Raw genomic sequence first — 14,052 nt, forward strand, 5'->3', positions numbered from 1 at the left:
GCCTCTCTACCTAGGTTTTAATCCATAGGAGCAGAAGAGAGGGCCTAATTAGGTGAGGCTGTCAGGCAGTGCCACTGATGATCTCCTGGGTCTTTGTTGCAGACAGAACAAGCGAATGAAAAAATGAACGCCAAGCTAGAAGAGCTCAGGAAGCATGCAGCGTAAGTTTCCTACCAGATGTTTGTGACCTATACCACCTTAGTACATAATCACGGACCCACTGGCCTTTGCAGTATGATTAACCCTTGGGTTCCTTTGCTTGAATTTTCAGCTGCAAAGTGGATCTTCAAAAGCTAGTGGAGACTTTGGAAGACCAAGAATTAAAAGAAAATGTAGAGATGATTCGTAACCTGCAGCAAGTGATTACCCAGCTATCGGTAAGCCAAGTAGGGACAGTGTAAACAGGCATATTGCTTTCGTTTGTTTCTCTTGATGCATATAAACATGTCTAACTCTGCACCTTTTGCTGGAACAACTAGATTGTGAGCTGTTTGAGGACAAAGATCATGGATCATTGGATATGACCTGAATATTGAATTAGTTAAATCAAAACCACTCATAGATTACACGTGCAGTGGCACATTAATATTTCAGTATTCTAATCAAACACTGGAAGCAGCAACACTGGTGCAAAATTGCCTGGGTAGCATGAGCAGCAGTCATTGATTTGCTGTCTTTTCGGTGTAGGCTAACTTAGTAAGAGGCCTTATACCATACCCCAATTTTAAATAAGCTGGGTTCTGACAGATAGCATAGAGCCTCCAGGGAATACCGTAGCTCTCTTTTATAACCAGTAATAAATTAGTTTGAACGATCATTCCACTATAAGTTCACATTTTTATTTATAGAACTAGTATAGTAGTTGTGGGTGGGTTTTGTTGGGAGGGTGGTTGTTTGTTGTTTTTCCCAGAAGAAACATTCTTACAGTCCTACCATCCTAAAAGCCTCTTTTTATTTTTGGTGTTCCTTCTCTATCCTAGTACTTAAGCATAGATATTTTTTTGAAAAATTGAAATCATATTATGTTATGGGGTCATGGTTGGTAAAGGGGTTATGGTTTGTTTTGTTCCATCTATACCCTCTTGTTTATTATTCTGAAGCAGTAATGTGTATGTAAGTGCCTGGTAGTAATTCCTAGGTCTGAAACAGAGGTTTTAATTTTACCAGAACAGTGATTGATTCTCTACCCCGGGTTTTGCCCAGTGTTTTCTAGAGTTGTCAAAAGGTTATCACAAAATCATCCGCATCTCTATTTTACTCTTAAAGAGTCAGTGAAAAAAATACCATACAATATTGTAAGGGAAATGGTTAGGATGGCCAGTTCAAGAAATTAAATGAGTAAACTTCCAAAAGACTAGAAAGCAGTGTTTTAGAATAAGTAGTACTGTACAAAATTATTACAGGTAGTCCAAGATGACAGTTCATTTTCCTAACAAACAGGCCATAGTAATTGAGAATCTGAGCTCCAAAGCCAGACAAACCCTGGTTTGAATCCCATTCTGCTACTCACTAGCTGTGTAACCTTGCTAAGTACTATATTGATATTGAAAGAAAATAATCCAAGTGACTCAAATCGAGGTTAAAGGCATTATTCAGCTGATGTACTCAGTGATCACCTGAACTCCAAATAACTCCCCGAGTTGAAATAGGATTGGAGTTTCATACAGTGAGAAGGGAGGGGTGTGATTCCTTGTGGTTTGTCTCAGTTGGCAGTTTTTGTTGTTAATTGCTGTGAATCTTTTGGTTGGAGGATGCTCCAGTTTTCATGCTTCTTGCTCAAGAACACTGGTGCAATCCCATCCTGATAAATGTCCAATTATTTTCAAGAGTTGTTCTTGCAAGCCTTGTTGTTTGTCAGTTTGCCAAGGTTCACAGGTGGGAGAGGTGGCAAAAAACCCTCTCTCATGTCTGTTTTAATCCTCTTACATTAGCAATATGAGCAAAGTGTGGTGGGAGCCCAAAGGAAGGGGTGATTAACTGCCTAGAAAATTCAGGAAGAAAAAACTGGGTCCTAAAAAATGAATAGGACTTTGCCACACAGACAGAGGGGAAAGGACGATCTATATAGAGGAAAAGGTATATGCAAAAGCAAAGAGGTATGAATGTTTAGAACATGGTAAGAACTTCATTGTGGCTGAAGTATAGAATGTGTGCTAGAGAATGGCTATCCACAAGGTTAAATTTCACCATCTGTAATCGAGGTGAAGCATCTTATATATGAAAACTTTGTGTGAACTGCCTCAGAATTGAGATAATCTAGACTGCAGAACCCTACTGGAGCCAAATCTTATAAGATCAGAAAAGAGTAATCCAAGGCACCATTGTTCGTGGCCACCACACTGATCTTAAAGGATTCCACACTACCTCTTTGAGTCACATGGGAAAGATGAAGAAGGAAACTAATGGAACCAAGTTAACAATATAAGAGAAGGCATATCTTCAGTGAGGATCTGGCAGTATGACTGGTGCCTGGCATGACTGTGGAGGAAGTTGCTAGTGGTGGCTGGCTCAGAGGAACTCTAGAGAATTGCTGTGTCTGTCACTAAAATTCACTTGGCATGCGTAGCAGGAGCGTGCTAAAGATTGCCACAAGCTGATAAAGTCCCTGGCTTCCATCCACCATCATGGTCAGGTAGAGTAAACCCTTTTACCCTGGGCTCCTGCTGGACTCTTGAATCAGAGTTCTCTGTGTCTATTGTTTGGAGACCCTCCCAGCTACATATTTTTTTGGAAATACACAACAATGTATCCTGTGGCTTTTACTGAGACTCACTACAGTGAAAGCAGAATGTTTTAAATGTAAGTGCTTGTGCCCTTCATTCTGGATTAAAACTATTTTTATTACAAGTGATGGTTGAACACCCTCTTTTCAGTTATGAAGGCAACCATTGTTCCTGGACCTTTCTCCTAGGGCTTTAAGTGCTAAACTGTACTATTTCTTCCTTTAAAATATAATTCAGGCAAACCTTGTTGCAGTTACCTGTGAGGAAATTCATGCAGTCCTTTCAGTTCCCACAAAATCAAATTTTTTTTGTTTTTACCCCTTTCTCCAAGACCAGTTCCATAAAAAGCTTTTTGCATGCCCAGTAATGCTATTGCCTACAGCCCACAAGCACAAACTTCATTTTGGAGGGTATTACTGGTTAATGTAGCTCAACGTACCTGTTCCCGTAGTAGTCCTGTTCCCCTGACCATCACCTTCAGCAAATCATGTCTTTTTATTACAAGAGGTTCTCAGTAGCCTTAGAATGAGGGAGAAAGGCTGTTAGATTGAAATAAATCCTATTGTTATATATTTACATTTAGGATTATAAAGGCATAAACCTGCCATGTTCATGTAGAACGTGTCACCAAAGCTTAAACCTTAGCATTGTGAAATTTCACTGGGCCAAAAGGTAAACCCACAGTAACAACATGTCTTCTTCAGGGCATGTTGAATCGGATCTACCTGGATCCTGACCCTCTGGAAGGTCCTAGAAAAAGTCTCCAAAAGCCAGTGTCATAGGCCCTACTAGTCTAGGATAGGTCTATAGTCCTTTTACTGAGACTTACTGGGAGGGAGAAAAGGGTAACCATTAACCTATAATACATTGAAGTGCTCTGTTTTTTAAGAAGGATTTAGTATGTCCTGCCCTTGGAGAATCACCAGTAGTGTAAATCATGATGAGAAAGGATGTAGGAATACTGGGGCTTCCTTTGAATTCTCTTTGAGTCTCACTGGTTAGGAATTTCTGGGCAGAATAAGGGAAATGCTTTACAAACAGCATTTACTAAGGGCCTTTTTTTTTTTTTTTTTTTTTTGCCACACTGTGGCATGCGGGATCTTAGTTCCCCGACCAGAGATCGAACCCGTGCCCCCTGCACTGGGAGCATGGAGTCTTAACCACTGGACCACCAGGGAAGTTCCATTAAGGGCCTCTTTCACTTCTTGCCTTAAAGGTACTAAGATTCAAGTTTCAACAACTATGTAATGTTTCACTGGGCTGGTGCCGGGACTCCCTGTGCTAACCCTAAATTCTTTCCTTGCTATTGAGCCAATAGCTCTTTCATCTATGACCTTAATCATGTGACATCCTGGAAATAATCCTTTCTTCCCAGGGCTTTTCAGAATCACTTAAACAGAAGTGGTAATCTTTATGTTGCAATGCCAAATAAAGCCTAAATTCCAGTGGGGAGAACAGAACTTGCTCATATGAGAGCCTATAAATAAATTAGTCCTAATAAGTGGTTTTAGGTTTCCCTTTTAGGTGGTTGTTGTTCTAATGCTCAAGAAAGGAATGTACCCTTCCCTGGGAGGGAATCAGTGCTTACCCTTTCCCTTCAACTAACCACTACCTCGAGTAGCTGCATATGATTGGTTCCTGTGTATATGAGGGACAGAGTCTGAAGTGTGTCTGACTTAATGAGCACATTTTTCTGGGGCATTCACCTGTGGCGTTTATTTCCTTGTAGAGTGGGCTCTTGCTACCTTGACTGGATATAAGATAAAAATCAAAAATAATCCTTTATCCTATTCACTTTTCTGCTGCATTGCCTTTATTTGCTATGTCTGGTCTTAGGATGGTATGTCCATGAGAACTGGCTAGACCTGTACATTATAGAGGTAGACTTAGTGGTAAAAAACAGAAAAAGAAAGGGTAGAGTCTATAAAGTGGATTGAACTTTGGCCTGCTGGAATGGCTGTTTCACTCTAGCCCAGTGAACTCTGGCAGAGCAGGAGAGGTGCAATAAATATGTCAGTGGCCACATGACCCTATTTTTACGAAGACTGCACAATCAACCTTTATACAAAAGACAGACCCTTGAGAAATAGGAAGTGGAAACATGGTTGTTGGGGTATATGTGACTACAGAATTGGTCCAACACCTTAAATGGTCTCTATATACACTTGAAAACAACTAAATAACCCATATAAAACCTACTAGTAAGCTCCTAAACTGAGATATCATTTCTCATTGCAGGATGAAACTGTTGCTTGTATGGCTGCAGCTATTGATACTGCAGTGGAACCAGAAGCGGTAAGTAATTGGCCCCTTTGTGTAGAACCAGGAGCTTTAACTGTGCCATTTCTTATGATTTATCACTCACCTGAGGAAGAGACTCCCTGATTGCTACCATCCTCCATAGAATGCCTTGGAAATCCAGAAATCTTGAGTGTAAAACTCAGTTAACTATAAAATCCCTAACTTGGATAGTATCTCTCTCTAATAGTATAACTGCTAAGCAAAGCTTCTCAGGGTTGCCACTTTCCATATTTGCAGTCTGGCTTACTGATTTCTTATTAGATGCTAGTATTCTGCATCAACTGTCTAGCACATTAAGACGAAGAAGGAAACAAATTAGGAAATTATGGCAAAGTCAAAAAAGCATTAGAGAAGAAATGGAAGAAAATTTTTTCTCAACATACGTTTCTGTGGATGCAGTGGTTAAGGGCTAAAAGAACCAAGGAAAATATTTTGAGCATTCAAGTTGCAAGAATAGATAAAATGTGTTAGATATTGGCTGATGGCTATAGAGCAGAGTCAGAATGAAAGGATGGACAGTGGTTTGCTTGAGACAGCTTTTTCTCCCTAAAACAAATATATGTTGGTATTTTTTATATTCTGAAAGAAGAAAGATAGGAGGTAAATCAGGTGCCAGAGGTCAGCTCTGTGAGAATAAATGAAGCCTCTTCTCCATTTCCACCATTACCAAAGTGCCATTTCCAGAGCCCTCTCTCCTCTAATAAGGTGAAAGTAAGAAGTGTTGGCCAGGGCTTCCCTGGTGGCGCAGTGGTTGAGAGTCCGCCTACCGATGCAGGGGACACAGGTTTGTGCCCCAGTCTGGGAAGATCCCACATGCCGCGGAGCGGCTAGGCCCATGAGCCATGGCCGCTAAGCCTGCACGTCCGGAGCCAGTGCTCCGCAACGGGAGAGGCCACAACAGTGAGAGGCCCGAAACTTGGTTCACTCTAAAAGAATCAGTTAAAGGATATAAGAAATAAGGTTCTTGTGAGAGCAGAGAAATAGGTTAGCTCAATTTACTTCTGATGTTTAAAGCAAATGTTTGAGAAGCTACAGTTTTAAAAGAACAGAGGTACTTAAAAAAAAAAGAACAGAGGTACTGATAATGGAGAAGTGGCTGTGAGACTTGATGAAACAGTGCCTAAGGAACTCCAATTGCTTTTTCCTCTCACAAATCATTATACTGATCTTTTCCAGCAAGTGGAAATCAGTCCAGGGAGCAGCAGGTCTTCTGATGGTTTCACCACTCAGCATGCTCTACGTCAAGCTCAGATGTCTAAGGAGCTGGTTGAGTTGAATAAAGCCCTTGCACTGAAAGAGGCCCTAGCCAAGAAAATGACTCAGAATGACAGCCAACTACAGCCTATCGAGTTCCAGTACCAGGTACAATATTTACTAGGGCACGTAATGTTCATGTCTACCATCTCTCTTTAGTAGTATGGGAAGAAAGCAGGCACACCGTTTTTGATGATGACAAGGCAACATAATGTGCATAGTACAACTGGAGTTGTACTGCTGGTTAAAAAAAGGATACATTCGGGCTTCCCTGGTGGCGCAGTGGTTGGGAGTCTGCCTGCCGATGCGGGGGACATGGGTTCGTGCCCCGGTCTGGGAGGATCACACATGCCGTGGAGCGGGTGGGCCCATGAGCCATGGCCACTGAGCCAGCGCGTCCGGAGCCTGTGCTCCGCAGCGGGAGAGGCCACAACTGTGAGAGGTGTGCATACCGCAAAAAAAAAAAAAAAAAAAGGATACATTCAGTATAAAGAAACTGTAATTTTCTTTCATTTAATCTAATACCTTACTTATGCAACAGGTATTTAATAAATAGTTAGATAATGTTATAATAAATGTCCCTACTTGTAGAGAAATTTTGTTCTAATAACTATGCTGGGATTCTAAGAAAGGTACATCTCTTAGTAGACAGTCTGGGTTATAGTGAGAATTATGAAGACACTTGTAGTGGATGTCACATGACTTGGCAAATGGCTAAACTGCTTTTCCTAGTGGTAGTCCTAAGTGGCCCTTGCTAATTAATAATCAGGTCTTTACTTAAAGACAAGTCTTGGGCTTTTAGGTTGTCCACAAGGTTACCCTTGCTCCAGACCTTATTTTCCCCTGTAGCCCGGTATTTCCCATCCACAAAGGGATGTTAGCAGAACTGGTAGGGGGAAGGGTGGATTGCTTTCCCATTCAGCTATATCCTATCATCCCCAAAGTCCTATATGCTGTTCTCGACAAATCCCTGTATTAGTCATACATTTCTACCACCAGTTCCCCTAAGTTTTCAGAGTAAAAACAAGAAAAGTGTTTCTCCTAAATAATTTTCACTTTTTTTTCCATAGGGCAGAAGTTGCTTCCAAAATAATAACTGAGTTGCCAGTAGAGGTGTTATTTCCTTTTTGTTATCACAGTCTTAACTTTTTTTTTCAGTCTTAACTTTTTTGAAACTTATTTTTTATTTATGTCACACAAATGCATGTATATCATTTTTACAGGTCAAATAGTACAATGCTCAGAAAAATAAAAGCAATCTCCTGCCCTACTACCTTCTCTCCTATTCCCTAGGTTTATAGTTCAAGTTCTTTAAGCTGTTTCTTCTGACATTTACCTCCAGATTTCTAGATAAGAGTTGGTAGTATAATTATGTTACTTTAAAATTTTTGGACATTTTCAATTGACTTCCCACTATGGGAGATGGGAATATAGCTCTCTTATACATCCCCCCATGCCCAGTGCCTCACCTCTATCTTTCAAAATGGTTATATCACACTTTTTGATTAAATGAATATTTAGTGTTTAAATTTTATGATTACGTAAGTTTTATAACTGAGCCACATAGTATACTATGATTCCATTTCCTTTCTTATACAGCCTTTTGCATTTCCTGAAGTTAATTTTGGGAGTTCCCTGGCGGTCCAGTGGTTGGGACTGGGGGCTTTCACTGCTGTGGGCCTGGGTCCAATCCCTGGTTGGGGAACTAAGATCCCTCAAGCCATGTAGCATGGCCAAAAATAATAATAATCATCATAATAGTAATAATAATCTCATTTTTTCATTTACTTAGTCTGCTATTTACCTGTCAATAATTTATCTCCAAACTTCTTAACAGAATTATAAAACTCCTCTCAGTAGTCAAACATACCAGGTAATTTATCAATCCATTTCTTTCTTGAAGACAACCCTCTTGGAATCTTTTGTTCTGGTTTGCTTTCTCTAGGCCTACTGCTCAGCCATCAGCCTGGGACTGTCATCCTGGGAACCTGCTTCACTTCTCATCTCTGTATTGAAACCGATTCCATGTCTTCCTCATTCTTGGGCTACTCCTTTGTGTTAGTGGAGTACAACCCAAACAGCTTTCTGAGAAAGTGTACATGAAAGGAAAATGTTTTAAACCATTGCATGCCTGCAAATAGCTTTTTGTTGTTGTTGTGGTGGTGGTGGTGATGGTGGTGTTTCTTACACTTGTTAGTTTGGCTGGGTTTAGAATTCTACAGTGGAAATCGTTTTTCTTCAGAATTTTGAAGGCTTTGCTCCATGGTCTTCTATTTCCAATGTTGCTGTTTAGAAGTCCATTATAATTCCTGATTCTTTTTATTTGACCTGTATTTTCCTCCCCTCTGGCAACTTTCAGGATCTTTTCTTTATCCCCAAGTATTCTTTAATTTCACAATCATGTGCCTTGGTGTGGATCTGTTCTCACTTATTGTGCTTGCTGCTTGGTGGGTCCTTTCAATCTAGAAATTTGTATTCTTCTTTAGTGGGAAGTTTTCTTGTATTATTTCTTTAATAATGCCCACCTCTCTATTTTCTTTGTTTTTTCTTTTCTTTTTTTTAGTAAATTTATTTATTTTTTTGGCTGCATTGGGTCTTCGTTGCTGCACATGGGCTTCCTCTAGTTGCAGCGAGCAGGGGCTACTCTTCACTGTGGTGTGCGGGCTTCTCATTGCGGTGGGTTCTCTTGTTGTGGAGCACAGGCTCTAGGTGCGCGGGCTTCAGTAGTTGTGCACGCGGGCTCAGTAGTTGTGGCTCACAGGCTCTAGAGTGCAGTCTCAGTAGTTGTGGCGCACGGGCTTAGTTGCTCTGTGGCATGTGGGATCTTCCTGGACCAGGGATCGAACCCCTGTCCCCTGCATTGGCAGGCAGATTCTTAACCACTATGCCACCAGGGAAATCCCTGTTTTTTCTTTTCTTGCACTCCTCTTAGTCAGATATTGGATCTCTTAGATTTAGTCTCTGCTTTTCTTATCTCCTCTCTCCTATTTTCTATTTCTTTGTCTTTTTATTCCATTCTCTGGGAGATTTCCTTGCACTCCTTCTGGTGAATTTTTTTATTTGTCTATTTCTAAGATTTTTTAAAATTCTCTAATTGTTCCTTTTTATAGCCTTCTCTTCTTTTTTTTCATGGATGCAGTGCTCATCTCTAAGGATAGAAATTAAATTTTGTTGAAGTTTTCTTCTTCCTGCCTTGCCTCTGTTTCGTTCAAATTCCCCTCTTTAGTGTGTTTGATTTGGTCTTTCATGTAAGAAGCTTTCTTCAAATTTCCAGTGATCTTTGGTTGTCCATTCATATTTAACAGTGAGACACTAATAGCCAATAGGAAGTTCTGTATGCATAGGTTTCTCTGGGCTGGTCAGTTTCCAATAAAGAAATCTTTCATTCTCTTGCCTGGAGTTGTGTGGGGAGAGTAGTAATATGCCCTATTTCTGGTAACTCAGAGGAAATGAGGGAGTTGAAGTCTCTCCAGTTATATACAGACTTTTATTTAATTCCCTATCAGTAGTATGTTACTTTATCCCTGCCTTTTGCTGTGTCTGCTGCCTATGAGTCCAGCCTGTCAGGTTCAGCCTCTCCAGAGAGGAAACCTCTTCTCCTCTTTGTGGTGCTATGGTACAAATTAGCTTGTTACTTCTTGACATTTGTCCTATAGGAGTCATAGTTTAGCTTTTTCTACTCTAATTCAGTTACCACTTATCCAAAATATTTTCCTCATCCAAAAAAGTTTGTTTATATCTCTTGACTGCTCTCTTCATCCTTATTGATTTATACCCTTTTGGGAGGTCATTTTAGTGGGTTTTCAGGAGAGAGCAAGTTAAATACATAGCTCAATCTTCCATACTAACAGGACATAAAATGCAGCCTTTTTTAGGTTGAATGTATTTTGGCCTTTCCAGGATAAACGAAGGATTAACGATAAGGCTGAGAAATTATTCCTCTCTTCTTGTACTCTTGCCTAGAAACGCAGGGACATATGTTCCCCCAGTGTACTTCTAACCCTATGAGGGGGTGCTAGTAATGATCTATAGCTATAGCTGTAGTAAGATAACTTGTCCTTTTTTTCCCTTGGAATCAAATATGCTTGAGCTTCCAAACCTTAAAGTTAAAAGGAAATAAATTCTTAATGTTAACAGTACCTTTTAATCACATGTAAATGTCTCTCTTTTTCTAAGAAATAAAGGTAATTTTTTGTTCTAAACAATATTTTTCCTATCACTGTAAAGAATTGCTATAGAAAAATCTGAGGAGGTATAAGTTCTTGTTAGTGAAGACTACCATGAATTATAATAGCCCAGGAGTCAAATATTTGAATAATTTCCCTTGTGGAGCCAGTGAGACTATTAACTGAATGTGGCATACATAATGAAGAGATACTATTTTTTTACCCATCCCATTGGTAAAAATTTTGAAGTGTAGCAATATCAAATGTTCACAAGGGTGCAGGGAAATAAGTACTCTCATACATAGCTAGCGAGAGTGTAAACTGGAATAACCACTTTGGGGGACAATTTGGCAGTATCTATTAAAATTGAAAATGTGTACCCCCATGACCCTGTAATCCACTTGTCTCTACCCTAGAAAAACCTTGCACGTGTTCACAGAAGGCATGTACAAGAATGTTTCATTATGGCAACAAAAAGAATGAGATAGATCTGTATGCACTGATATAAATAAACCTCCAAGACCAAGTTTTAAAAAAAAGGCAAGTTACAGAATATTATCTATATATAATGTAACTCTGTTTATCTTTAACATATTTCAGTAAGTACACACATACACATATATATATGCACATGTGTGTGTATATATTATTTTAAAGTCTATTTATTTACATATATTATTATATATTCTAGGCATTTGCCACAATATACTTAGTAAATACACACACACACGGCATTTACATTTCTATGTAAATGTCTAGAATATGTACATGTCCATATACATAGTATGTAAGTGTCTAGGGAAAAAGTGTCTGGAAGATCTGGACCAAGCTGATGACAGTGGTTACTTCTGGAGAGAGGACTGGAATTTTGGCAGGGGTAAGGAAGTCAAGGGGACTTGCCCTTTATATGTATTATCTGGATTATTTTTTACAAGAATGTTTTCATGTGTTACTTCTATAAGTACACATACACACACACACACACACACACACACACACGTTATTGCCAGTTTAAATATACAGGGTATATAAAGCAGTGAGATTGGTTTCATTGATTAGATTGAAATGATTAAAGTATACTTCATGGAAAATAGCTCTTGCCTATTTAGGTACAGCCCCACCTAACCTGCCTCTGCTTCTTTTTGTCATTTCAGTACTGGTCTAAGGCCCTCGTATAATCTTCTTGGCTACCAACCACTCATTCAGTCAGTTTCCTTTAATCTTTTTTTGGTTATGAGAACAGGAAGGAATCTGTTCATTGAGTTTTCCCAATCTTGGAAAAACTACCAAACTTCAGTTTCTAGAATTTGTTTTCTAAGTGCATGCAGAACTGCAGTTGCTATTGAATGCATACGTTTGAAAGTTCAGAATATAAGAATGTTTGTGCAGCTCTTTACAGTTTACAAAATATCTTTACTTTTTATCTTATTCAGTCTTCCCAACAACCCTGTGAGGTAGGTGGTGTTAGTTGTTTACATAGATAGGAAAACTCTCGGGGGTCCCCAAGACCACCCCCAGGTTCAATGATTCACCAGGAGGACTCACAGGACTCAGTGTAAGATTTATTACAGTGGAAGTATACAAAACAAAATCAGTAAAGGGAAAGAACACATGGGGCAAGGTCTGAAGGAAAACAGGTGCAAGCTTCCAAGAGTCTTCTTCCGATGGAGTCACATAGTATGTACTTAATTCCTCCGGCAATGGGTTTTGACAACATGTGTTGTCAAAATGTTGTCTATCAGGGAAGCTCCCCTGAGCCTAGGAGTCCAGGATTGTTAGCAGCAGTAATTCATGTAGGCATTCTCTGCCTAGCACATACAAAAATTCTAGACTTCCAGAAGGAAAGCATGTGTTCAGGATAAATCATTCTGTTTGCACAGTTTAGGCATAATGAGCCACTCTTATCAGTTAGGAGATGGTGGGAATCCTACCAAAATCCAAGATCCCAGACAAGAGCCGAGGTCCAACTTGCAAGCCAGGTCTGTTTTTAGGATATCAGTCTCAGGCCTGCCACAGTAACTCTTGTTTGCATAGAAACTAAGACTAAAAGAGATGAAATGGCTTTCCTTAAGTTGTTTAGATAGAATGTGCTGGACTCAAGGTTTAAACCCAGGCCTTTGGATTCCAAGTTCATACTTTTCCCACTATATAATTTCATTCTCCATCAAATCAAGTACAAATGCTTTTAGTGTGCAATCGAAGTGGTAAAGTTGAATGCCTAGTTCCTTAAGACATGAGATGTTGAAGTGATTTTCTTGCTTTGCCTTTTAATGTTTTCTTTCTCTCGACCTATAACATTTCTAGGATAACATAAAAAACCTAGAATTGGAAGTCATCAATCTGCAAAAGGAAAAAGAAGAATTGGTTCTTGAACTTCAGACAGCAAAGAAGGATGTCAACCATGCCAAGTAAGAAAAAAGTCAATACTATTATTTCAAGTCCCAAACTGTGTATGAAAAGCCATAGACGAAACAGAGAAGTGAAAGAGCCATTTCCTGCCCCTACAGGATTTAAACCTAATTATGGAGAGGAGACCTAAAACAAAAGAAAAGCTAAGGAACTGAGATTTTAAATAACATCTCATGGTGACAGTAAAAGAATGCCATAACACAGCATATGATTAGCAGCCAAATAAATTTCTTAGGCAGTAATGGCTTTAAGAGTTCAGAGGCAGGAGATATCAGTTCAGGCTGGCATGATCAAGGAAAGCTTTATAAGAAGTTAGCATTTGAGCTGTATTTTGAAAGGTTATCAGACCTACCAGACAGCAAGAGTTTCTTTGTCCCTGTGCTGATGGTAAATTAGTTTGTGAATAGAATTAATATTCAGGCTAGCAAATGAAAAATCAATCTAGCCATCCCTTAGCCGGTTAAGAATAAAACCAAGACAAATTACCAGAATATCCTACACTCCCTTAGACCTTTGCCTTTATTGGCTATTCTACCTTCTTTTTACTTAGTGATTCTGTTATATCTCTCTATAGTATCTAAAGTTCATGTTCTTAAAAGTTATGTTGAATGTTTACTTTCTATCTCAGACTTGTGTAACAATCATCGGAATTATTCCTTAGGCTCAAGTGAAGTGAAATGCCTTCAAAGAACCATCCTTTTAACGCAGAGTGGTGAGAGAGTAGTGTATTGAGGCAGCTACATTGTTACTTACGCAAAAAATTTCCTTTACTCTTTAGCTCCCAGTGTTGAGATGGTTTTGGTTGTTTGGGTGGGATTCATTATTTAAAGATGGCTATGTGACTGGCCGCCTATTTTATATATATCAAGGTTGTGAACCTGGGAGTCTAATATTATGTCTTTTGGAGTCAGACTTTGCTGCTGCTAGTCCTCATTCCTACAACATCTGTGTTTAGGTTGAGTGAGCGCCGCCGGAAACGTCTCCAGGAGCTAGAGGGTCAAATAGCTGATCTGAAGAAGAAACTGAATGAGCAGTCTAAACTTCTGAAGCTGAAAGAATCCACAGAGCATACCGTCTCCAAACTGAACCAGGAAATACGGGTAATAAACTCTCATCCTTGCATTTACCCTATAGAAACTTACAAACATAGGCGTTTTATTTAGAATTATACTACAGAGGTGTTTGCAGGTGAGAAAGTA

General features: G+C 39.5%; 1 protein-coding gene across 4 annotated transcripts in view; it reads left to right on the forward strand.

The window, feature by feature from the left end:
- KIF4A (kinesin family member 4A) overlaps window positions 1-14,052 on the forward strand; it is a 127,906-nt gene that overhangs the window by 73,403 nt on the left and 40,451 nt on the right. For all 4 annotated transcript variants that reach the window (XM_049704577.1, XM_049704578.1, XM_004275779.4 and 1 more), the window contains exons 12-17: window positions 103-161; window positions 272-377; window positions 4,962-5,018; window positions 6,201-6,386; window positions 12,749-12,852; window positions 13,809-13,953. In XM_049704577.1, the coding sequence (XP_049560534.1) occupies window positions 103-161; window positions 272-377; window positions 4,962-5,018; window positions 6,201-6,386; window positions 12,749-12,852; window positions 13,809-13,953 (657 nt within the window). The remainder of the gene's footprint in view (window positions 1-102; window positions 162-271; window positions 378-4,961; window positions 5,019-6,200; window positions 6,387-12,748; window positions 12,853-13,808; window positions 13,954-14,052) is intronic.

This window comes from Orcinus orca, chromosome X, assembly GCF_937001465.1.
Source record: "Orcinus orca chromosome X, mOrcOrc1.1, whole genome shotgun sequence".
Classification (NCBI taxonomy): Eukaryota; Metazoa; Chordata; class Mammalia; order Artiodactyla; family Delphinidae; genus Orcinus; species Orcinus orca.